This window comes from Vombatus ursinus, unplaced genomic scaffold (assembly GCF_900497805.2).
Source record: "Vombatus ursinus unplaced genomic scaffold, bare-nosed wombat genome assembly UNPS02014818.1, whole genome shotgun sequence".
NCBI classification, from domain to species: Eukaryota; Metazoa; Chordata; class Mammalia; order Diprotodontia; family Vombatidae; genus Vombatus; species Vombatus ursinus.
Genome location: NW_020954596.1, coordinates 49,225,521 through 49,251,292, shown reverse-complemented (window position 1 = coordinate 49,251,292; position 25,772 = coordinate 49,225,521). Strand labels below are relative to the sequence as shown.

General features: G+C 38.3%; 1 protein-coding gene across 4 annotated transcripts in view; it reads right to left on the bottom strand.

The window, feature by feature from the left end:
* Positions 1 to 4,504: 4,504 nt before the first annotated feature.
* The window catches only part of RHOH (ras homolog family member H), a 45,494-nt gene continuing 24,226 nt past the window's right edge, over positions 4,505 to 25,772 (bottom strand). For 3 of the 4 annotated variants that reach the window (XM_027836344.1, XM_027836342.1, XM_027836345.1), the window contains one exon: positions 4,505 to 7,094. In XM_027836344.1, coding sequence (XP_027692145.1) covers positions 6,310 to 6,885 — 576 coding nt within the window. In that variant the 5' untranslated portion in view covers positions 6,886 to 7,094 and the 3' untranslated portion in view covers positions 4,505 to 6,309. The remainder of the gene's footprint in view (positions 7,095 to 25,772) is intronic. The other variant, XR_003566818.1, reaches the window with a different exon arrangement.

The window sequence follows — 25,772 nt, the reverse complement described above, 5'->3', positions numbered from 1 at the left end:
GACTGAAGGCCCTGCATCGAGTACAAGGCTGCATTGAGAGAGCCTTGAAAGAATTCACTGAATGCTCTCAAAGGAAAGCTCATTAGGAAACAGGACCAAACATCAACAATTGCTTGTCTGTTCACAGGGGAGATGTTCTTGAAAACTCTGAGCCCTCCTTCTGCTGTCTTAATATACTCTATGGATACATTGGACCTCAAGACTAAATTCTTTTTAAACAGTTTAGTTATAAAAGTGTGAGTCAGTTTCTACATACCCAAGAGTTTGGCTCTAAAATGCCACAAACTCAGTTATTCTCTAGGCTGTACAGCTGCTTCGAGGTAGACCTGGCAGAGTTCCTGGAAATGCTCTGAATGGCACAACAGGCAAGCACTGTGCTGAGACACTTGTTTCTAGTCATTTCCTTCCTTTTGTCCAGAGTCAAAAACCATTTGCAATAGATGGGCCCCTAACAGCATCCCATTCTTTAGTGATTTTTTATTCATTTTATTCTCTAAAACATCTGAATCCGGGCACCCACCAAAGGAAGCTGGCCCGGATTTTTGCTTTTGCTCTGCAGTCCAAACAGCCGGCTCCTCGAGGACCCCTGGTTACATCATTCTGAAGAGGACAAGACACTCCCTCCAGCACAAAGAATCCTCACTGGTGCTCAGGCTATACTATCTATCAGATGACTTCTGTAAACTCTAGGTTATTCATGCTCACCTTGAATTTTCTGGTTCTTTTGCCCCAGTATATAACCAATCAGTCAATAAAAAAATAAAAAATTATGTATCCGATTGATTCCTAGATACTTCTCCTCCATGAAGCCTTCCCTAATTAGCCCTATAACATCACAGCGAGGTGTGTGATAGGGTGAAAGATATGGAGCTGAAAGGGACCTGAGAGGCTGGGCAATCCTAATCTTCTCAAGGAGAACTTGGGACCCAGGTTAAATGACTTGCCCAAGGTCACACAAGTAGTATGTGACTGAGACAGGATTTAAATGAGGCAACTCTGACTCCAAATGCAGTCCACTTTGCTCTTCACAGATCTGTATGCTCTACAGTGATCTCATTTCCTTTGTATCACCCTAACATGTGTATGTGACACATGATTGTACATTTGTTTACCTTGTAGCAAACTCCATTTGCTAACTCAATGAAAGCACTTCCAAGGACTGGACGTGCTTCCTTTGTATGCTCCCTTTCCCTCAAATGACAAGTAAAGAGAAACTTAAAATCATATCTCAAGCTAGAAGGGACTTTAAAAGCCATCTAGGTGGCACAGTGGATAGAGCACAGGCCCTGAAGTCAGGAGGACCTGGGTTCAAATCCAGCCTCATATCAAACACTTGACACGTACTAGCTGTGTGACCTTGGGCAAGTCACTTAACCCCGATTGCCTCACTAAAAAACCAAAAAAAAAAAAAAGCCATCCAGTTCAACCCTTTCATTTTCAGAAAAAGGAATTAAGGTTCAGAGAGGGTAAGACTTGGCCAAGGTCACAAAACATACATCAAAGGCAGATTTTGAACCTGGTCTTCTGTCTCTAAAACAATTCCTCTTTCCACTGCACACATAAGTATTCTTGGCATGAAAACGTTTACTGCAGTTTTTCTCATTTGCCTTTTGTAAGACACTAGCCAAAAGTCAATTACGATCAGGTACTATGGTTTTTTCCCCTAGTCCTTTTGGTTTAATGTCTAATATGCCAGGGGTACCATAGATAAACAAGGAACTTACCTTTCTTGTTCTGATGCCCCACAGGGCAAAACTAGAGGTAATGGGTAGAAGTTACAGAGACAAATCTAGCCTGAATATAAAGGAAAGTGTCCTAATGAAACTGGCCAAAGTAGAAGGGGCTGACTCAAAAGGTAGGGAGTGTGAAGGACTGTGTGAAGGAGATACAGCATACGTGATCTGAAGCTTACATTTCACATCTCTGGGGCTTAGTTTCTTCTGTGAAATGAAAAAGCTGGAGTAGGAGATTTCTGTGGTTCCTTCCAAATCTAAAATTCAATAAACTAGAGTCATGCAAGGATTCAACCACTACTTTGTGAGATATATGTGTGTATGTGCACGCACACACATACATACATACATACATACATACATACATACATACATACATACATACACAATCTTCAAGGTAACAGGATCACAGATTAAAGCTGGAATGAACTTCAGAGATCTTACTTTTGTTGTTGAGTCATTTCAACATGTCCGACTCTTCATGTCCCCATTTGGAGTATTCTTGTGAAAGATACTGGAGTGGTTTGCCATTTCCTTCTCCAGCTCATTCTACAGTTGAAGAACTGAGGTAAACAAGGTTAAGTGACTTGCTCAGGGTCATACAGCTAGTGTCTGAGGTCATATTAGAACTAAGGCCTTTCTGACTCTGGGCTTGGCGCTCTATCTACTGCAGCACCAAGCTGCCCATCTTTCAGTCTAGCTGTTCTCAAAGTGGGGTTCCATGGACCCCTGGGTTGCCTTAAAACCCTTTTGGAGTATTCTTGAGTCAAAACTATTAATACTAAGAGGTTATTTGCCTATTAAAATGCTACTCCTTTTTCCAACTGCACATTTGTATGGGGCTGGATTTTCTTCACATACTTCAGCCAAAACAATATATCATAGATGATTGAATGCAGAAACAAATATAAGAATCCAAATAAGAATTTTCTATTAAGCCAGAAGTTTTAAAAATTTGCAGAAATATCCAAAACAATATCACTTCTCAAAAATTATTTTATTTTGGAAAATACAATTTTTCATAAAAATATATTAAGTTAGCATGTAATAGGCTTATTTCTGGCACTTTAAATTAATTCATAAATATTTTAAATTTGTAAGTTTTAATTTCTAATACGGAAATATTGAGAGCCAGGCATGTGCTGGCGTGGGCTCAAACTAACCTGAGAGCCAAGTGTTAAATTTTCAGTGTGACGTTTATCCCTTGAAAATCAGAAAATGCTACAGATCAGGATTTGATTTATGCTTTGTGGGTTGTCTAGACTTAAGAAAGTAATGGAGAAAATGTTAATAATGGATATTAAACTTAAAAGTGCGTTTTGTGTGTGTGTGTGTGTATGTATGTATGTGTATATATATATATATATATATATATATACATATAAAAGACTCAGTTGTTAAGCATTTACTACCACACCCCTGGCGATAACCCACATAAGCTCTCTTCAGGGACATCAACAATTTTTAAAAGTGCAAAAGTGTCCTGAAACTAAAAAGTTTGAAAATTGTTGATCTATTCCAACTCTTGAGCATCAAGTATTAAAGGAAGTAGATCTCACCTCTCACTCTTTCATTGAAAAGGAATGCCTGAAATGGTGAGAAATCTAGATGTGAAAATAGAAAAATTATGACAGACAGAAAGTCTAAATATGAAAGCCAGAGGCATACCTTATTCAGGTCCCTACCAACTGCAAATGCAATCTAACCATGGAAACTAAGTTAAAAATATGGAGGGTAGGAAGGTTGCCCCTTGTAAACGGTAGCTTTCCGTGATTATTACCAGTCCCATCTTCATTACTAGGGAAAATATAGCTTGAGAATCTCTGATTTGGGGAAACTTTGAAATAAATCATTTTGTCTTAATTGTAGGTATTATAGTGTAACAGGAAGAGCATTGAACTGGTAGTCAAAAGACCAGGGTTCTAATCTTCACCACACCTAATTAATGGTGTGACTTCAAGCAAGTCCCTCTCTTAGGGTCAATATTCTCATTTGTTCCCCATCTGTACAACGAGGGGGTTGGACTAATGAGCTCTAAAGTTTCTTCCACCATTCTAAAATCTCTATGAATCTATAAGTACAGAATACAAGGACAAGCAATTGGCCTATGAGGATTCAGTACAATGTTTTGTAGCTGGAAAGGCATAGGTTATAGAATTTTCCATTAGAAATTATGTTCATACTTAACACTTTAAGGTTTATAAAAACCTTTCATCATCATTGAGGACTTTGGTGAACTGGAAAAGGAGGGACAGTAGGATGCCAGAGGTGCTTCCCATTTCTCCCCTCCCCCTTCCCTTAACTATTTTGTAACTCATTCTACTGCTCCAGGATTCTCTGAGGCCAAAGACAAAGTCTGTTTAACCTGCCTCAATTATCCTCAATTATGCCCTATGCCCTATGCCACCAAACTGACCTTATTCAAACCTGTATCATATCAATCATGCTATCACTCACAGCCTCAAGGGACACCATTTTATTTTGTTTTGTTTGTTTTGTTATTTCTGCCTCTAGCTTCCAACGACCCAGAACATCCAATGAGGGAGCTGGTGTCCAAGGATACACCAAGTGAGGAACCGGAGAGCTAAAGAGGATAGATCATAAAACCTCTGTCTCAAGCCTAGATGGTGGTGGAGGAGAGTTTGGGGAGGGGGTGTGGAGAGGAAGATGTTAAGAGCAATGAGACCTTAGGTATTAGGGAATAAAATTCAGAACCTTTGTGTTTATGTCAGGATGGATCACAGTGATGAATGAGAGAATGAATGAATGGATGAATGAATGAATAAAAAAAATTTATTAAGTGCTGACTGCATACATGTCACGCTCTATGCCAGTGATGAGTCCAGGGCAAAACAGACATTTGCTTGTCATAGACACCAAAGAAGCGACAAAACAAAAAATATTGACTGTGTAAAAGTCATGCGTATTACAGCCATTTATATGAACAGCTGACTAGTGATACGTAATTACCGTGCAGCACAGTGATCATTATGAACATCAATAAATGCACAACAGATTGACTCGGTCATAAGTTTTATTTGAGGGGAACTCAGTAAACAGACACTTGGCTTCATAGTTTGTTGCTCATAGAAGACAATAGTCACACTCAACTTAAACAGTTAACTCAGCACCATAACTACTATTATTATTAATTATATTATTGTTGTTGTTATTATTATTTTTTTCTAACTGTTCTCTATTTAGCCAGGTAACATTTTTTAAATAGCCCAGCTAGCTTACCCTAGATGTTTTCCAGCTTTCTTGCACCTACTCACTGGTACCACTATACTGATTTGTGACGTTTTCACCTGAATGCTTCCTGAAATCCCTATACCTCTAAATCTTGAGGAAAAACAACAATTTAGGGAAGGTAACAAAAAATACTAAGTTCTCCCCAATATATTGAAATGTTTTTATTATCCTGAGAGCTCAAGGAGAGATAGCCAATGAAAACAAATTTGTTCTGTCATTGCAATACTATGGTAGCCCATTAGCACATAAAGAACCGAAAACACTCAGGGGAGAAAAACGTAGTAAACAGTAACTAAAGTATCAGGGGAAGGCTTCTGTTTCCTGTGAGTTCTCTAAACTTCCCAGTTCCTTCTTCTGAAAAAAAGAGCAAGTATTATTTTCTTTTGGGGGCTGTTCTGATGATCACACTTGGAGTATAACTGGAAACTCATAGAGTCAACAAACATTTATTAAGCACATACTATGTGCAAGGCATTTTGGTGATAAAGGGCATTGTGTTGTGCACAATTTTTAAAAAATTTGCTAAGGAATAGAAGTGACAACAAATTATTGGTTCCTAAAATTATAAATAATTTTGAAAGCTTTCAAGATCATTAAACTATATTTTGTTAAGGAAGTTCAAAGCAAGATAGGTACCTGGGAAATAAGCTGTTATAATTAGTTCATTGCTCTTTTGAGTTTAATTACCTAGTTTAAAAAAAAAACAAAACACAGTTGCTAAGTGGTTTCAACAAAATTCCTGTGACATACACACACACACACACAAAAAAAAACCCACAACAAATCTAACACATGGTTAAACTCCAAGAAGCTATTTAGTAATTTTTTTTTAGCAGTTTGTGTTGGTGATTAAGTGGGAGGAGGGGAATTACCAAGTGTGGAAATGAGCTACATGCAAAAGCTAAATGTTTTTACTTTGTTTTGTTTTTAAATAAAATAGTCTTTAAATATGGAGTTCTGTGAAAAACTTAGTTCGGTATCCAAAGTTACGGTACAGTTTCTAGAAAAACCTTGAGTCCTTGCATCATTAAATAAAACAACTAAAAGAAAAGGAGAGGTAAAAAACAGAAAAAAAGTCCACTTAAGGCGTCTGGGGTATGCTCTGATTAGATGAAGTCATCAAAAACGGTTCCTGTATAAGGTATGCTTTAGTAAAACTCCTAATGATCAACATTTCTAGTGAAAAACAATGTTCAAGAGAAAAAAAGCAATCTGTACAAAGGACCATCATGGAACAGGAACGCATAGGGCTGGTCTCACAACCCCCAACCTAGTCAATGGTCTTCTGTGGGATGAATCATGGTGTTTATTCCATCCTGAAGATTTAAAAGATCTTGCACTGGTTAATGGAGAAGAGTTTCCTCCTACTCCTCTTCCTAGCATGATTAACTGCAGTCCGGACAGCACATTCAAAAACCTGTTGCACCCCTCGGTTGCTGAGAGCTGAGCACTCCAGGTAGCCCTTGGCCTTCACCTCCTGGGCCAGCCGTTTCCCATCCACGGAGTTTATACAGGAAGCCCTGTGGGGTCCCATTTCCCTCTGGTCAGTCTGTGTGGCCACCACCAACACTGGGGTACAGGGCAAATTGCTCCGTATCTCAGCAATCCATTTGTTCCTCAGGCTCAAGAAGGAGTTATGGTTGGCCACAGAATAGCACATGAGCACCACATCTGCCTGCTGGTAGGAGAGGGGGCGGATGCTTTTGAAGGCATCATTGCCAGCTGTGTCCCAAAGGCCCAGACTGATCTGGATACCATCCATGAAGACATCTACCCCTGCGTTCTCATACACCGTGGGCTTGTACATTTCAGGGAATGTCTCTGATGTGAAGCGCACCAAGAGAGCTGTTTTCCCCACAGCCGCATCACCCACCAATACACATTTGATGGAATTAAGCATCTTGTTGAGCCTGGTTCTCAGGTATGATATCAGCCCTGGAGCAACATAGACCTCAGGGGGCTGTAGGAACACTGGTCATTCAGTTGTAGGGTGGATGGAAAGGCCAGGTAGGATGTCTCTTCTCACAGTCTCACCACTTTGTGGAATTCCACATCCCTTTTTAAAGTTAGTACAGTCCATTTAATGTGCAGTGGATCCTAGTCTCCTGCCTAGATTAGAAACAGAAGAGAAAATTTTACAACGTTTTATTTTTCTGATCTATTTTGTTAAGACCCTGACAGTACTGACTTTGAGTCCACTGCCTGAACACATATTTCACAGAGGGGGTTTTTGGGCCAAACCTGTAATATTTTTGGTAGAGGAGAGTTCCAATGAGGAAACTGATGAGCAACTGCTCTGTAATGGTTAGTCTTAGAGAGTTTTCCAGGGACACTGAGAGGCACTGGCAATGATGTACCAAGAATCTCCAGGACAGTATGTTGGAGAGAAAAGACTTGATCTGTAGTCTTCCTGGCTCTGGGTGACCAGAAGTAACCCATGCACCATAGAGCTCTTCTATAGAACATGGAGGATGGCAGTGGGAGCACGCCAGACCACGTATGGTTTGGCCACCTCAGCTCTGCGTCTGAGTCACTGCTCAAACTCAGCTACAGTTCAGCAATGCCATTGTCCCAGATCACACTTGAGCTGTCATTTCAGCCCCCGCCCACCCACTGGTGGAAGCGCTGATCAGTTTTCCCACTAGTCCGCTCACACATGACCTATGAAGACGCACGGGTTGTCTGATATGATCTTTGAAACAGCCCAGTGATCAAAGGCCAAGTCACAACTCAGATAACAACCGAAAAAGATCTGATAGAAACCGGGTGTGTGAGGTAGCTTTTTCAGATGACAGTCTGCTTCAGCTCCAAGAAGCAGGGGTGGGGTGGGAGGTGATTGGGGGAGGGGAGGGCAGGTGAGGGGACGGGGAGAGAAGGGGGCTGCGAAATCTCTCATTCTCAAATCAACTTTGGCAACATGTGAGAAATGCAAGGAACTAAAATACAATGAGCATTGTCGTGACTATTCCCTTTCATTAACCAGTTAGCTACCTCCTTCTCAAAAAGAAAGATCCTGAGAAACTAAGGAACTGGATACAATTGACTGTTTATGCTTTTCTGATAAATTGATGCTTCTAGGATCAAACAAACCTTCACTCCAAGTTGGGTGGGTGAGACTCTGATGATTTAAGAACAAAGCCAACTCAACCCTAGTCCTTCTTGAACTAGTCAAGAAATAGAGCTTTCTGTCCCCTGGAGAAAGTTATTGAAGGTTTTTGACCCAAGAGTCATAGAGGAGAAAAAGATCCCAAGGGACTAGTGACACAGAAATTCTTGAACTTTAGTATCTGATTAACAAAGCCAGTATAGTATGAAAAGCCATAGATCAAGACATCAACAAATATTTATTAAATATCTACCATGTGTTAGGCACTGCTAAGCACCACATATAAAAAATAAATAGCTCTTGCCTTCAAGGAGCTTACATCCTAATGGGGACATAATATGCATGTTACATGTATATAGGTGTATTTCAGAAATATTGCAGGTTTTACTGCAGACCACCCAATAAAGCGAGTATTTCAATAAAGCAAGTCATAATTTTTTTGGTTTCCCAGTGCATATAAAAGTTATGTTTATACTAACTGCAGCCTATTAAGTGAACAATACTATTATATCTTTAAAAAATGTATGTACCTTAATTTTAAAATCCTCATTGCTTAACAATGCCAACCATCACCTGAGCCTTCAGCTAATCCTAATCTTTTTGCTGACAGAAGGTCTTGCCATGTTGATGGCTGCTGACTAGTCAGGGTGATGGCTACTGAAGGTTGAGCTGTCTGCGGCAATTTCTTAAAATGAGACGACAATGAAGGCTGCCACATTGATTGACTCTTTCTTTCACTTGAATACTTAAAGGCTATTATAGAGTTATCAATTAGTCTAATTTCAATAGTGTTGTGTCTCAGGGAATAGGAAGGCCTGAGGAGAGGGAAAGAGATGGGGGGAACAGCCAGTTGGTGGAATAGTCAGAACACACACAACATTTATCAATTAAGTATGCCATCTTATATGAGAGTGCTTCATGGTGCCCCAAAACAATTACGAGAGTAACATCAAAGATCACTGATCACAGATCACCATAACAGGTATAAAAATAATTCAAAAGTTTGAAATATTGTGAGAATTACCAAAATGTGACACAGAGACATGATGTGAGCATATGCTGTTGGAAAAATGACGCCAATTGACTCACTTGAAGCAGGGTTGCCACAAACCTTCTATCTGTAAAAAATGCAATATTTGCAAAGCACAATAAAATGAGCTGTGTCTGAATCAGGTAAGTGTATGCATAATACATACAACATGAATACAAGGTAAAGTGTTTTTGGTTTTTTTGGGGGGGATGTTCTATAAGAGCCATATGTCCGTGATAAGCGATATGTAAATTCAATTTAGTAAACATTAAAGTACCTACCATGTGCTAACACTATACTAAATGCTAGTGATCATAAAAATGAAAAATGATACAATAAATGTTGTCAGGGAATTTACATTCTAGTACAGGGGATATGGCATGCACATGAACAAAATATATTTATTGGGTCATATGAGATTCCTAGTATGAATTTTAAAATGTGCTTAAAACATTAAAATATAATAATTACTCCTATGAATGCTAACATTCACTGCAAGGACCTTTCTGCTTTGGTAAATGTGCATTTAATTGTTTCTCATAGTCCCAGTTAAAAAGTTAATCAAATGAACAATAAATTCACATAATGTATTTATTTATGCAGTACTACCACCCTTCCAGCTACCCATATTCACAATATCAATGTTATTCTCAGCTCCTAACTCTCCCTCTCCCATCTGTGTTGTGAGGCTCAAAGGAGGATAAAGGATGTAGAGCATTTTGCAAACCTTAAAGCACAGATATAAATGCCAGTTATTATTGGCTTATAATCACCGGGTCTCCAGTCTGGTGATGACTTCATTCTCTGAGCACTATTCTATAAGCATTTTTTGGTAAAAATTATCCCTTCCACAACCCAACTTTTCCCATCACGGTTTTGATATATTGTGGGTTGGCATAAGAAATTAAATGGGAATTTTTTGGAAGTTTTGCAGAAGCTGCAGATGACATGAGAAGACCAGTAGACAACACAGAAAAAGTTTTAAAACTCAGAAATGCATAATATATATATATGGTATTGTATAATATCAACCCAAATTTTGCAATAAGGTACTGTAAACACTCCATAAAAGAAAAAGAAAAAATTCAGACTTGTCTCTGGTATGAAGGGAGGTCTAAAAAATTTCAAGCCAATTTCCAGATCAAGGGGGTACCAGGTCCTTAACCCCTATGATGTGGAAGGGATAATTATAGAGCAATACAGAAGTGTGCTGGTATATATTTAACAACCCAGCTTGGGATGGGGGTGGCGGAAGGAAACATGCATACACAATTAAGTTTCATTTGTATTATCAACATTTTCTTAAGTCTAAACAATCAATAAAACAATAAATCAAGCCCTAATTTGTAGATTTCTGATTTTTGAAATAAGCTGGTTAGAGCTGTCTCCAGCATATCTCTGCCCTCACGCACATATCCAATCACTTGCCAAATCTTGTCATTTTTAACTTCAAACACTATTCCCTTCCCTCAGCTCACAGGACCACTGCACTGGGATCCAGGTTCTTAACCTCCTCTTGTCTGGACTATTTCAATTGCCTCCTAATTGTTCTCCCTAACACTAATCTCTCCCAACTCCAATTCATTGTCCATACAGCTGCAAAAGTAATCTTTACAAAAGAACAGGGTCACTGCCTTATTCAAACTCCAACACTTCTCTAAACCTTTAGAATCAAATACAAAGGCCTGTGTATACTTAGATGGCAGAGTGATATAGCACTCCAAATACTGGACCTGGGTCCTGGGAGACCTGGGTTCAGAATCTGTCTTTGACACTAGCTTTTGCCACTGGGCTAAATCACTTCACCATTCCGAGATTAATTTTCCTCAACTATAAAATGAGAGGGTTGGACTAGATGTGATCTAGATATGCATAAAATCTATGATTTCATGATCCCATGGATGCGTTGTCACCCCTGATAGAATGGAAGCTTCTTGAAGGCAGGGCTGCTTTGTCTTTATATCCCCAGTACCTAGGCCTGACACTAAAAATACAACATGTACATAGTCTAATAAAAAGTCTTTCTATAAGAAATTCAGATATATACATTTAATCACTGTACTAATTGATTAAATGAATAAAAATAAAACCATACTGAAAGATTGCATACAAATTGAGAACAGCCTGAGTAGATATACATATATGGAAAGTTTCTTGAAGCAATTACATGGCCAATGGAACTTTACAAATTAAAGAGGGTTCTTTGGTAGAAGATGCTGTGGCCACTCCACAATCAATCAATTAATCAACAAGCATTTATTAAGTACCTACTATGTGTTGAACCTTACAAGACAATCCAGTGTAAATGGAAAGTACCCAAAAAACCCAACCTAAATCCTCTTCGTGATTTTCATGACCAAGATGGGACACAAAGAAGTATTGATTATGGGTGCGGAATGTTGTATCTGCCATTAGACTTTAGCTGGTTTTGCTAATTTTTTTTCTTTTTCTTTTTATTCTTTGTCACAAGGAAGGTTCTCTAGGTAAAGGAGAAGAAATATATTCCAAAATGAAGATGATATAAAAACAAAAGATATAAAAAATTTTTCATATTTATTAATCAATAAAAATAATTTTAATTTTTATTGATCAATACAATTTTAAATCATTAATTACTAATATGAACTTATCTTCTATGGCAGCAAAGCAAGAGTCATTTGATGAGAATAAGGGAAATGCTCATAAAACCAGCGAAATCCAAGAAATTGAGAAATATGTGCTCCAATGAAGAAAAAGTTACTTGAAGCTAAATATTATTCTGGAATTATAAATTTAGATTCCTCATTACAGGGCTTTAACAGCACCCAACATATTACCCAGCACAGAACTCAGGGAGGCCTTATAGCTTAAGAGTGACGCATAGTCAAGACAGTTAACTGAACTTCAGGAGTATGGGTAGGGTAGGAGTGGACAATGAATGTTCAACACATGACACTCCTTGGTTTTATCTCAGGGCAAGCCCTTCAGGGGATATTCTCTTTAACAGGGATTTTCAGAAGAGCTAAATCATTGGAGGAATTTCAAAAGAAAGTGTTATCTACCAGTAGGACCCAGTTATGCTGAGCTTGTGGTAGAACTATAACGAAAAGCCTATCCTTTATCAGGAAACCCTTTCTCTGCTCTAGGACTTGCTACCCAGGATTTAATAAGTTTTGAAATGCAGCATTTCTCTCTTTTCTTCAAAAGAGGTCAGTTTTCTTTCCCTTTCCTCACTTATTTCTGATCATAGACAAGATTCTCTAAGTATAGTGTCATCTCACAGACACACACACAATGGCGGCATTGATTGAAAGCATCTATCAAGGTCTTTTTCTCCATCACTGCAAAATGAAATAATCAAACACATGGCTAAGATTAACTACATTTCTTGGGGAGCAAAATATTCTCATTCATTTATTTTTTGATTAAGTAATTCCTAAGCAAAAAAAAAAAGTCTTTTTCATTTCTCTTTCAATTATTGCACTGAAAATATTTCTAATTGGGGAACAGCTAAAGAAATTATGCTGCTTGAATATAATAGAATGTTGCTATACTATAAGAAACAATAACTGAAGAATTCAAAGAAGCATGAGGCAACTTTTATGAACTGATATTGGGAAGTAAACTTCAGAACTTAATACAATAACATTAAGAGAAAGAACAAATAAATACAAAGCCAGACACCCTATAATTATAATAATTAATAAGCTTGGTCCTATAGAAGAGTTGAGAAAATGCAACCCTCTTCCTTTTTTGCAGAGGCAGGGGTACCATGGGTGTGGAACATTGCATATACTATCAATAAGAGTTTTTAAGAAAATCTTGCTAGAAATATATTTGTAGAACATTCCTGGCTTAATAAATACAGTATAGTGAATGCAAGTGTATCTTTGGTCATTCTGGATCATGACATACACAGAATTCTAGATATACATTCTCATTATTAAAAAATATACCTTCATGGAAAATACAAATATATTTTATTTTAAGTAATGGATTTGATTCTGTAAAAAAAAAGAAAAAAGAAAAAAGAAAACCAATATTTGGAAAAACAAAAGGGAAATTTAGCCTGCCCAGACCTTTGTGAACAGAGACTGTGCTGAGTGGGGAGGAAGGCTGAGTTGGGCTAGTCTCAGATTCCTGGCCAAAGACATTACTGTGGAGTTGGATATGTTATGTCTCAACAAAGGAAGTTTTTGAGAAATGAGTTTGGGTGGGACAATTCAATAGACAGTAGATTTGTAATAACAATTAGTTTGAATGGCTAATATGGAAATATGTTTTGCATGACTTCATATGCATGACTGATATCAAATGCTTGCCTTCTCAGAGATGGGGGATAAGTCGGAGGAAGAATTTGGAATGCAAGATTTTAAAAATTAATTGTTGAAAAAAATTTACATATAACTGAAAAATATTTAATGAAATAAATAAAAATAACTTTTTTTAAAAACAGTGATTAGGCTGAATGTTTCCCTAAGATATACCCTGAAAGATCTGTTGATTTATAGTTTTGTTTGTTTTTTTGGGAAAGAGTATTTTTTTTTAAGTAAGCGTTATTGTAAATCCCCGTTTGCTTGTAATTTATACCTCATTTTCATACAGTACTTCACAGACAAGCCTGGTGGTGCATGCTTTTAATTCCTGCTTCTGGGGAGGTCAAAGTTGGTGGGTTGCTTGAGCTAAGGTTTGAAATAGAGCTAAAACCAGTTGAGTACATGATGCATGAAGTCTGATACAAACATGGTGAGCCACTGGGATGCCCAAGGAGTAGTGAACTGAACCAGGTAGGAAAGGGAATAAGCTAGCCATAGCTCCCAGCACATCAGCAAAGGGATCAGGCCTGTAGAGTGGCCACAGCATTTCAAGCCTGAGCAAGCTAGGAACACCAAAGCTTAAAAACTAAGAAACAAAAACCTCATACAGTACTTAACATTTCACAACTCAGCGCAATATGTAATGCGAGTTGTGGATGAAGGAACTAGGTTACGGCACTCGTCAAAGTAGCAGAACTGGGATTCAAACTCATGGCCCCCATTTCAGTGCTTAGCACAATGCCTGACACATAGGAGACACTTTATAAGTGTTTATTGATTGATTATTTCCAAATCCAGTGCTTGTTCCACCACACCATACCACTTCTTTTGTCCTAAAAAATGGAATTTTGAAGAAAAAATTCATTTGGTTGTAGTGGGAAGAGCAAAAAAGTAGGAGGCAGGAAATATGGATTCTATTCCCAATCCCTCCCTCCCCTCACTCTCCCTGTTAGCTCAGAGAGATCACTTAAACTTCTCTGCTTTTGTTATCTGATCTATAAAATGGGTAGAAGATATGCCTTACCAACCTTACAGTGTGGTTGTAGGGATCCTCATCCTTGAAATGTTCTCTCTTCTCACCTCCTCCTCTTAGTTTGCCTAACTTGCCTTAAGATTCAGCTCAGATCAGGGCAGCTAGGTGGTGCAGTGGATAGAGCACCGGCCCTGGAGTCAGGAGGACCTGAGTTCAAATCTGGTTTCAGACACATAACACTCACTAGCTGTGTGACCCTGGGCAAGTCACTTAACCCCAGTTGCCTCACCAAAAAAAAAAAAGACTAAGAAGATTCAGCTCAGAACACACTTTCCGATGGAGGCCTTTCCAAGTCCCCTCAGCTACAGGTGCTTCCCCAATAAGATTACCTTCACTCACCGTGTGTGTATATGTATACGTATACGTATATGTATAGGCATATATTTATATACATATATATAGGGTGTATATGTGTATAATATGTATATACACAGACACACACGAATGCATGCACATAGAGAGAGAAAGTGTATTTCTTATATACTTATATATAAGAATATACATATTCTTACATACTTATATATATATATGTATATACACACATGTTTACGTAAGTGATAGAGCAGCCCCATATAAGTAGAGAGGACCCTCATTGGTGGTAGAGAATGGGCTGCCTTTGTTGTCCCAAAGAGAAGCAGAAGAGACATCTCAAGCCTTTTTTCCTCCCATCTTCTCTAAAGAAGACTTTCATTCCTACCAGGGGGAGAAGCAGGAGGTTGGAACTGGAGGCCACCGCTCTGTTCCTCTCAGAGATAGACTAGAATTCTATCTATCTGCTCCCTTAAATATTGTTTGTCTAGGGGATCTGCCTGGGTTCAAGTTAACTTTTTATTGCTTTGTCATTTGGGGGGAAGGGGAACCCAAATCTCTTTATTCAAGGCTTGCTCCCTTTCCTACCTAATACCAGTAGCACAATGAGCACATGGACAGTAGCAAAGAAGCTCATTGATACAAGTCATAGGGAAGCAGAGTCAGAAAAGGTCTGCATAGGAGAATATATGCCAGCCAGATAATACAGACTGCAGAAGCTCTCCCATTGAGAGCAAGGTAATTCAGCTCAACCAAGAGAGAGGAGGTCCTGGATCTCACCCAAGGAGAAGCTCCCTGAAGTCTCCAGTGTAGGAAGCTGGGGATAGGGACATGATGGAGACTGCCAGTTTCTCTCATGTCTTCCTAGAGTCTTTTCCTTCAGCAATCTAAAGTGGGGTTGACCTCTTTCATCTCTCTCGAAGTCAGAAGCCAGAAGAACCCAAACGATGAGTTCCCAAAGGACAGCTAAAAAACAGAGCTTTCCATTCCTCTACAACTCCACCCCACCCCTCACGTGAATCAGGGCCTTCATCTTCACCAATCAAGAGAGAGTCCCATACCAATCAGCCTTGAGAGAGGGGCTACAATGATACATAAACACATATATAAGATACATATTTTGTAAGTACCTACTTATTTACATGTTGTCTTTCCCATTGGAATGGGAGGTCCTTAGAGGTAGAACCCGTATTTTTACCTTTCTTTGTGTCTTAGCACAGTGCCTGGCACACATTTAAAAATGCTTGTTAACTGAATAACAAGCACATTACCTTAAATTTCTATAACGTTATGTGCTTTCAAAACACTTTCTCATTCAACATCTCATTTAATTGACACTTAGCAATTTTCTGACCATGGGCTAAGCTATTTAAACTCTGATCCTTTTGAGCCTCCATTCCTCATCAATAAAATACAGATAATAATAATATGTTGTAAGAAAAGTACTTTGTAAATAGGAAGAAACTATGGGAATGTGAGCTATTATTACTTTATTATTGTTGTTGGTCCTTACAGTAATTGGTATAAAAGTCCTTTCTATCCAGAAATACTGTAAAGTAAATGTAAGGCATTAGCACTATTTAAAAAAAATTTTTTTTAATTGTGATTATGTGTTGGTTCTGATTAGCTGAATTCTGGTTAACAGAAGTTTTTACCAGAGTATGTACAACTGGGATAACAATCCTGTTGTAATCCTTGGCAGTCTTGCTAAGACACTCCAGCAACACATTATAGCAAGTATGTCCAGGTCACAAAGAATAAATCCAAGTGTGGATCTACTTACGGGAGTGTTGGACTGGGTCCAATACTGACAGCAGCCAATTAATTCTTTAAAGGAATTAATTCTACCCTCAGAATCATGTCCATTCATGCTACAAGGAAACTATCACATCACTCACCATTAGTTTCTGTATCAGCAGTTTTCAGATCAGGCCTTTTCTAGCTGTTTAGCAATAAGCAGGTAACTCTAGACCCTACTAGGCAAGTTGGAGGCTGGGGGTAGGGAAAAGGATTGTTTGTCTTTTTGTTTGCTTGTTTAGAAACATTAGCAATCCTATAAAGAAAAAAAGAACCCACTGCGCATTAAATGTATCTAGTGAAGAGTGTGTAATAAATGTGAATTTTCTTTTTTCATAGGCATTATTTGCATAAATGTGTGCATTATTACCTGCCCTTATTACCATTTGTATAGTATATGTAATTTCCACAATATAGAGGTGAACAACACTTTTGTCTATGCTTCTGAAATAAGGCATTTTGAAGTAAGGCATAAATTCAACTTACTGACTCACTGGATTCACATTTCTCCAATTTAAATTTCAATCTTTCTTAATGTACATACACACGGTTTACAGAATTGTGATCAAAGTGTATAGATTATCTTTCGATCTGCTTTTCACACTAACATTATTTCATGTATTGATACATTCCATACACTTGCCAATTTCAACAGTTGTATGCATAGTATGCCATATATACATGCACATATACATATATGTATATATGTGTGTGCATATAATAGCATCCTAAGGAAGATACTATAAATATTTTAGTGGAAATAGTCTTGGATCAGGGTCAGGAGATCTCGATTCTGGTCTCTGCTGTGCGGCTCCCTCACTGTGGAACTTTAGTTACTTGCTCTTTCTGGGATTCGGTTTCTTCATCTATAAAAATGAAAAGTCTGGGAGCCAAGACTACAATGGCCACAATAACATAAAGGAAAACAGCATTGAAAGACGTCAGAACTCTGTCAATGACTCCAAACAAATACGGTGAAACATACATCCGTCCTCTTGCCTAAGGTGGTGGACTCAGGCATGTCGCATCAATGTGGCCAATAAGATACTTTGTTTTGCTTAATTAATTTTATTGTTATAAGAGAGGGTTGTGTGTATGGGAGGGAGCAGGGAGAGGAGGTCACTAGGAAGTGAAAGTGAGATAGACACAGATATTTCAGTATCAATAAACATTTTAATGCATTTAAAATTTTAAAAAGAAAGGATTAGAAGACATGATTTCTAAGGTCATTTTCATTCTATGTGTCAAAATAAGTTTACTTAACCTTTTGTGAGGCAGTTGAGAGGTTTCCAATCATTCGCAATTATCAATAGTGTGAAAAGTACCTTTTTTTTTTTTCCCGCTTTGTGGTTATTTCCTGGGGGTATCTTCCCAGAAGTGGAATTTCTGAGTCACGGGGTATGGACATTTGTGTGGAGTCCTTGACCCTGCTCTATGTGAGCTATCCTCTCATCTGTAGAGCTAAAGAAAGCTTTCTGAAAGAGAGAAGCTCCCACTGCGATGGAAATCTTACTCTCTCCTACGCCCTCCAGGGAAACCTTTCCATGTTCTGTGGGAACCCGGGGGAGAGAGCATGCGGGGTGTGAGTCGACAGAAAAGAGGTTTCTCAGAGGGAACCACTTAGGGAATAAACATTAGTCAGGGACAGGGCGAGAAAGCCACCAGAAAGTAAAAGCCTGAACTTTCCGGAAGCAGGTTGAGGAAAGAGTAGTATGAAGATGAATATCCATCCACCAGTACAGGGCTCCCTGGGACAGGTAGGTGGTGTAGCGGCGTAGAGCGCGCTGGGCCAGGAATCAGGGAGACTGAGTTCAAATCCAGCCTCGGTCACTTACTCGCTGTGTGACCTTGGGCAAGTCACTTAACCCTCTTTGCCTCAGTTTCCTCATCTGTAAAATGAGCTGGAGAAGGAAATGGCAAATCACTCTAATACCTTTGCCAAGAAAACTCCATATAGGGTTGGAGAATCAGACATGACTGAAATGACTAAACAACAACAGCATGGTTCCTTGAACTCAAGCAGAATCAAAGGGTCATAAAGCTGGGACCGGAAGGGACCTCAGTGGCCTTCTGGTCAAACCCTCTCCTTGTACAGATGAGGAAACAGGGGCCCAGGAAGATTAAATTCAAATCCAGCCTCAGATACTCACTGGCTACATGCCTCTAGTCAATTCACTTAACCTCAGTTTACCCCAGTTTCTTCATCTTTAAAATGGAGATCACAACAGCATCTACCTCTTAGGGTTGTCATGAGGAGTAAATGAGATAAGAATTACAAAGCACTTAACAAAGTGTCCAGCACATAAGCACATGTGAATATTATTCTTATTTTTATTAAGAAACTTAACCAAAGTCACATGGGTAGTAATGATCAGAGGTGGGATTTGAGCACAGGTCCTCTGGGCTTTAGACCCCAGGTTGTACAGTGGGCATAAGAGGTAAGAACTGCTATCCCAGTCAAACAGATATCAAAGAATACAGATGCAAGATTCCTTTTAATCACCTTGAGTTTTCCCAAATGTGAAGGAATAATAATAATGATAATGATTATCATGATGTTTTGGTCCAGGATAAGATAATGTGAATTTTATTGGCATGGGGAAATTCTCTCAGAAGAAATTCTCTCCACCAAAGCCAATCAGCAATTCTTCTGCAATTTACTCTTTGTTGTCTGGGTGGTCCAGTGATAACAAAGCCTCAACGTATGTGTCAGCCCAGACTTAAACGCGGGTGTCTTTGACCCTAAGGCTGGCTCTCTATCCATTCAAAGTCATACTGCTGCACATCATTATTATGGAGGCATAACAATAACAAATGCCTTATTGTTCACAGAGCACTAGATGTATGTTATGAGTATTATTATACTTAGTTTAAAAATGAAGATGTTGAGGCTCAGAAAGGGAACGTGATGATCTCTAAGGTCCCTCATAGCTCTGAATCCGATGATTATCTACACTCATAGGGAATGCCATTGATTACAGAACTGTTAATATGAAATACAGAAACTCGACAAGGGACATAATTCTTGACTTCATGGAATGGTATATCTAGAAATACAGGCTCTTAGCATTAGGAGGAACCTTAGAAGTCATCCAGGCCACCCAATATAGGAATCCTTGCTGCATTATCACAAACATGGTTTTCTAACACATATTTATAGAGAGCTCACTCCTCAATATGGCAATACATTCTATTTTGGGATGGCTCTAATTGTTAGGACATTCTTCATATTAAGAGGAAATCTGATTTTCTGTAACTGCAATCCATTAGTCCTTGTTCTAGAGCTAAATAAAATAAAATTAATCTCTCTCCCAGATAAAGATCCTTCAAACATCTGAATGTCATTATTGTGTGAATGATAATTTTCTTCACTCAAACAAGAACCATTTTATGGTACTATTTAGCTGAAAGGAATACAGTTGTGGAATTGAACTTTTTTTTCTCTATTCCCTGGCTTTGCTTTTGCCATGGATTTATGAGGATACTGTGAAATAATCTTATCAAAAGGTCAATCGTGCTTAGTTTGGTAAGATGCATTTTTGTTAATTCCATTCTCTCTCCTAAAAGAAACCTAAATGTTCACACCTCTTTAATCATCTGTTCTAGAATTTTTGCCAAAAATTGACTTCAACAGCTTACTGGTTTCTGTAAGCTTTCTCTCTCCTCCCCCACCTTTTTATTTTTTAAAAATGGGAATATTTGACTATTTCTGGACTTCTGGCCCTGGTCTTTCTCCATTATTTCTCAAAGACTTTAGACAGTGACTGGGATTGCACCTGTAATTTCCATCAGTTATCTAGTCTATAATCTACCAGTGAAGTCATCTCAAGCTATTAAATGCTTTCTTACAGACTTCCCAGTCTTGAGACTTTGATTCCCTTCTTTATATATTATTTGTTTTATTTTTCCTGGCTTATTGATGAAAAAAATGGGTAATGATTTCTGTTAACATCTTCCTGGAACATGAAGTCTAACCCTTACTTTTTCTTTTTCTTGTTTGAACATACTTCAATACTTTTAGGATTTGTAATGCTGCTGTCATGAGGACTTCTTCAATCAATACAGATCATAACTCATCTATAATAGCTAGCATTTATATAGCCCTTTAAGGTGTGCAAAGCACTTTTCCTATATTATCTCATTTGATGCCTACAACAACCTTGTGAAGTAGGTACCATTATTGATTTTATTTTACAGTTGGGGAACTGAGGCTGAGAGATATTAAGTGACTTGCCCAGGGTCACATTGCTAAGTAAGTTTTGGAGGCAGGATTTAAAGTCAGATCTTTCTGACCCTAAGTCCAACACTCTATCCACTGATCCACCTAGCTCCCATGACTTAATGTTATTTAGTAAATGATCTTTGAGAGTACAATGTGAGAGTCCTTTGGCCATTCTGGTGATGAGCCTTTCCTAACTCAGGTAGGAAGAACTTCAGACCACTGAACTCATATTCAATGCCCTTTCCAGTTTGGGTGGAACTGCCAGACCATGTGTTCTACTCATATAATCTTGAAGTCCTGGGACTTCAGATAATTTGAAAAAAGCTTTTTTTTTTAAAGTCCTTTTTTGTTAACTTTTCTTTCTTTGCTTTCTTTTTTCTTTTTCTTTTTTATTCTCTATCTCTGTCTTTGAGTCTCTCTGTCTCTCTGTTTCTGTCTCTCTCTGTGTCTCAGTCTCTCTGTCTCTCTCTGGATTTCTGTCTGACTGTCTGTCTTTCTCCCTGATATTTGTAACTGCGTATGCACCTTAACATCAAATGGTAATTAGCAGAGCACATAAGAGTTACATAAACATGAAACACAGTACAGAGCAGAGGGTAGGTCTCTGCAGATGGCCTGGGAAAGTAGACTGTGCCAAGCCAAACCTGAATAAGTATACAAAATCCATTCAAAGCAATTTTCAAAATTAGCTTGCATATCTAATAGCACCAAGTTTCACATCCATTTCAATATCCAGGTAGAGATGAAAGAAAACATTTCTGGTTTTAATTCTGTTGTTTTCTAGAAAATATGTTCTACTTCCCAATGTAATGAAGGCCTCTGTTTCTTCATCTGTCAAATGGGGGGCTGGGGGGGAATGAACTAGATCAACTCTAAAGTCCCTTTCAGTTCTAACAGACTATTTATTGTTCACTGAGTTCCTTAGAAGTCCTGCCAAATGTCCATTTTGAAGTTGCCATAGTAACCTTAACCGGTGCCTTCCTACCTGGTGTGACAAAATCTCTGATCTCACTTTGCTCTCTCTGCAGTTTTAAACACAAAGTGGTTCCCTCGTTGTGACAAAGAAAAGAAAATGACAACATAAAAAACCTTTAGGGAAGAGCATTGGGACCTTTGATTTCATTAGTATAGGGAACTCCAAGATGAAGAAACTTCCTCTACCAATTCAGGGCAGCACCTTTTTGGTAACTTAAAATCTTAGAGAACTTTTTAAAAACTCAAAAATTTATTTTTTTAAGAAAGAGGCAGAATGGAATAGAGGAGAGAGGTCCCAGACTTAAAATCAGGAAGACCTGAGGTTAAGTCAGATCTCTGCCACATAACAATTTAATTCATCTCTCTTTAAAGTCACTCTTTAAGACTGACAGTTATAGACAAGTTGATGATCTTGTTAGTAGAGGAAATTTCCACATCGAGAATCCTCTATACACATATTATTACAAGCCCAGACTGGAAAAAAAAAAGAGGCACATGAGATTGGAGTCACAGACCCAAGAAATTTGGAGGATAAAAAAAATTTCTTTTAAAGTACCCTCTCACCAGAAGGATGTGGATGGGGTAGAAAGGCTTTTCCTGCAGTTTCTGAGTTTCCCCTCCGGCTTCAGGTTGCCCTTTGACCAATAGTAATTGGAAGGGGTCCATGGTCTGTGTGTCTGTGGTCTATCTGGGTCTGTTGTCCTGATAGATCTCTGCAAGATTTTCCTAGGGTTTTCTCACATTTTCTTTCTTTCTTTTTTTTTTAAATCTATTTATTTATTTTTAGTTTTCAACATTCACTTCCATAAGATTTTGAGTTCCAAATTTTCTCCCCATCTCTCGCCTCCCACCACCCTGAGATGGCTTGTAAATTGATAGAGGCTCAACATATACATTCATATTAAACCTTTTTTCACATTAGTCATGTTGTAAAGAATTAGAACCAATGAGAGAAACCATGAGAAAGAAGAAACAAAAAAGAGAGAGAGAGAGCAAATAATAAGCTTCGATCTGCATCTAGACTCCATAGTTCTTTTTCTGGATGTGGATAGCATTTTCCATCATGAGTCTTTTGGAGTTGTCTTAGATCCGTTTTCTCACATTTTCAAGCCAACAGCTGGTGATGGGGACAGCAACATCACTTTGTCCTTGCCTATATTATATGGTCATACAGAAGATGGTCATCCTATTCTGGCTAGCTTCAGCCTCCATTTTTCCCTTAACCCATTTCTATATCTATATATTCCTGTCCCAGGTATTCTTGAGTTCCTAACAAGTCCAAGGCCCTACTACTACTCAACAGCATAGAGGGTGGAGTCACTAGCCCTCCCTTTTTAAGTAAAATTTAAAGCTTGCAGGACTTTAGATCATCTAATCAAATCAACAAGGATTTATCAATTGCCTCCAATGCACCAGGCACTGTGCTAAGCTCTAAGGATATGAAGAAAAGCAAAAACAATCTCTCCCCACAAGGAGAGTGGGGTAGACAACATGAAAACAGCTATATACAAACAAAATACATACAGAGTAAACTGGAGATAATCTCAAGCACTAGCATTAAGTGGGATTGGAAAAGGCTCCTTGCAGAAGGTGGGACTTTTATTCAAATTCCATCATCTTATAGATGAGGAAATTGAGGCTCAGAGGTCAAAATAATTGTCCAAGGCCATATAACCAATTAATAGCAGAGCCAAGACCAAAACCTGCGTTTCTTTACTGTCAGGACAGTAACTCACTAATAATGTCCACATTTATTATTTTTAGCACTAATAATAACAATACATTTATGTGTTTTAAGGTTTACAAAGCATCTAACTCATAAGAGATCCAGGGCAGAGAGGAGGGATTTTGAATTTGGTTTTAGAACAAGTTCCAGGAAGCAAATGATAGCTGTGTGGCTCTAAGTAGAGCTAGTTCAGCATCCCAGACCAAAGGGGAGCTAGCAGTTCTGAATTTGCTGAGCCTCCCAGCAGACCAAGAGTGGCTGAGTCAAGTAGCCAATCTGCGGAAACTCCCACTCGGAAACAAGCCAACAGATTCAAGTCTGGTTCATAAACTTGCAGAAAACTCAGATCATGAGGGCAATGAACAAACCTCCCCTTATATCACATCACTTTAAGGGCACTGAAAGTTTTCAGGTCCCCATTTGGAGTTGTGAAAGCAGCCAAAGGATGTAAGAGGACAGAAGTTCAGGCCAGACAACACCACCCCTCCCAGAAGTGTGCAGAGCCTAGCACTAATAGAAAGTCTAAAGTCAAGAATTAGCCTAGAAGAATGAGCAGACAAAAAAAAAAAGAATTCAACCATAAAGAACTATTATGGTGAAAAAGAGGTTCAAGACACAAAGAAGAGAATGACTAGATAACTTCTACAAGCAAAATCTCAAAGAAAAATCCAACAAGAATTCCTAGAAGAGCTAAAGCATTAAAGAGTACACACACACACACACACACACACACACACAAATTGAAAACAAGAGAAGAAAAAATGAAAAAAAGAGGCAAGAGCTAGGGAAGAAAGATAAGAAAAGAGAATTAACAGGGGAAAAAAGAGGTACAGAACCTTACTGAAGAAAATAACTCCTTGAAAATTAGAATTGGTCAAATGGAAGCTAATAACTCCATGACATATCAAGAAATAATAAAATAAAGTCAAATGACTGAAAAAATGGAAGAAAACATGAAATAACTCAAAGGAAAAACAACTGACCTGGAAAATAGATCAAAGTAGTCCAATCGTTTAAGAATGATTGGACTACATGAAAACCATGAACAACAACAACAACAAGAAGAGCTTAGATATCATATTTCAAGAAATCATAAAAGAAAACCATCTAGATACCTTAAAATCAGAGGCAAAGTTGAAATTGAAAGAATCTCCTGGTCACCCAAAATGAAAATTGCAAGGAATTTTATAGTCAAAATCCAGAGCTCTTCAATCAAGGAAAAAGTACTGCAAGCAGCCAGAAAGAAAGAATTCAAGTACCAAAGAGCCACAATCAGGATCACATAAGAGTTAGCAGCCATATAAAGAAATGGAAAGCTTGGAATATGATATTCCAGATCCAAAGGATCTAGGCTTACAATCAAGAATAACATACCTAGCAAAACTTAATATAATCCTACACAATGGAGGGAGAGGGGTGGGCATGACCTGGATTAAGAAACAGCAAAGGACACTGAGAAGGAATGATCAGAGAGTTGGGGGAGGAGCAGGAGAGAGTAATATCCCAAAAATACAGAGAGAAGAAAGTATGGAGGAGAAGGTGATCAGCAGTGTCAAAGCCCTCAGAGAAGCCAAGAAGGATGAGAATGAGAAAAGGCCATTTGATTTGATGTCAAAGAGATCATTGGCAACTTTGGAGAGAGCAGTTTCAGTTCAATGAAGTCAGAAGCTGGATTGTAAAGAGTTAAGAAGACCGAGATGTGAATAGGCAGTTCTCCAATGAAGAAATAAAAACAACTTATAGTCATATGAAAAAATGCTCTAAATTACTATTGATTAGAGAAATGCTAATTAAAACAACCTTGAGATATCATTTAACACCTACCAGACTGGCTAAAATGATTGAAGAGGAAACAAACAAATGTTGGAGGGGATGTGGAAAAATTAAATCACATTCATTATTGGTGGAATTGTGAACTGATCCAATCATTTTGGAGAGCAATCTGGATTATGCCCAAATAATTATTAAACTGCCTATACCCTTTGACCCAGCAATACCACTACTAGGTCTATTTCCAAAGATGATTAGGGAAAAAGGAAAAGCATCTATATGTTGTAAGATGTTTATAGCAGCCCTCTTTGTGGCGGCAAAGAACTGGAAAGTGCAGGGATGCCCATCAATTGGAGAATGGCTGAAAAAGTTGTGGTGTATGATTGTGATGAAATACTACTGTGCTATAAGAAATTATGAGCTTAATGATCTTAGACAAACATGGAAAGACTTGCATGAAATAATGAAGAGCAAAATGAGCAGAACGAAAAGAACATTGTATACAGTAATGGTGATATTGTTTT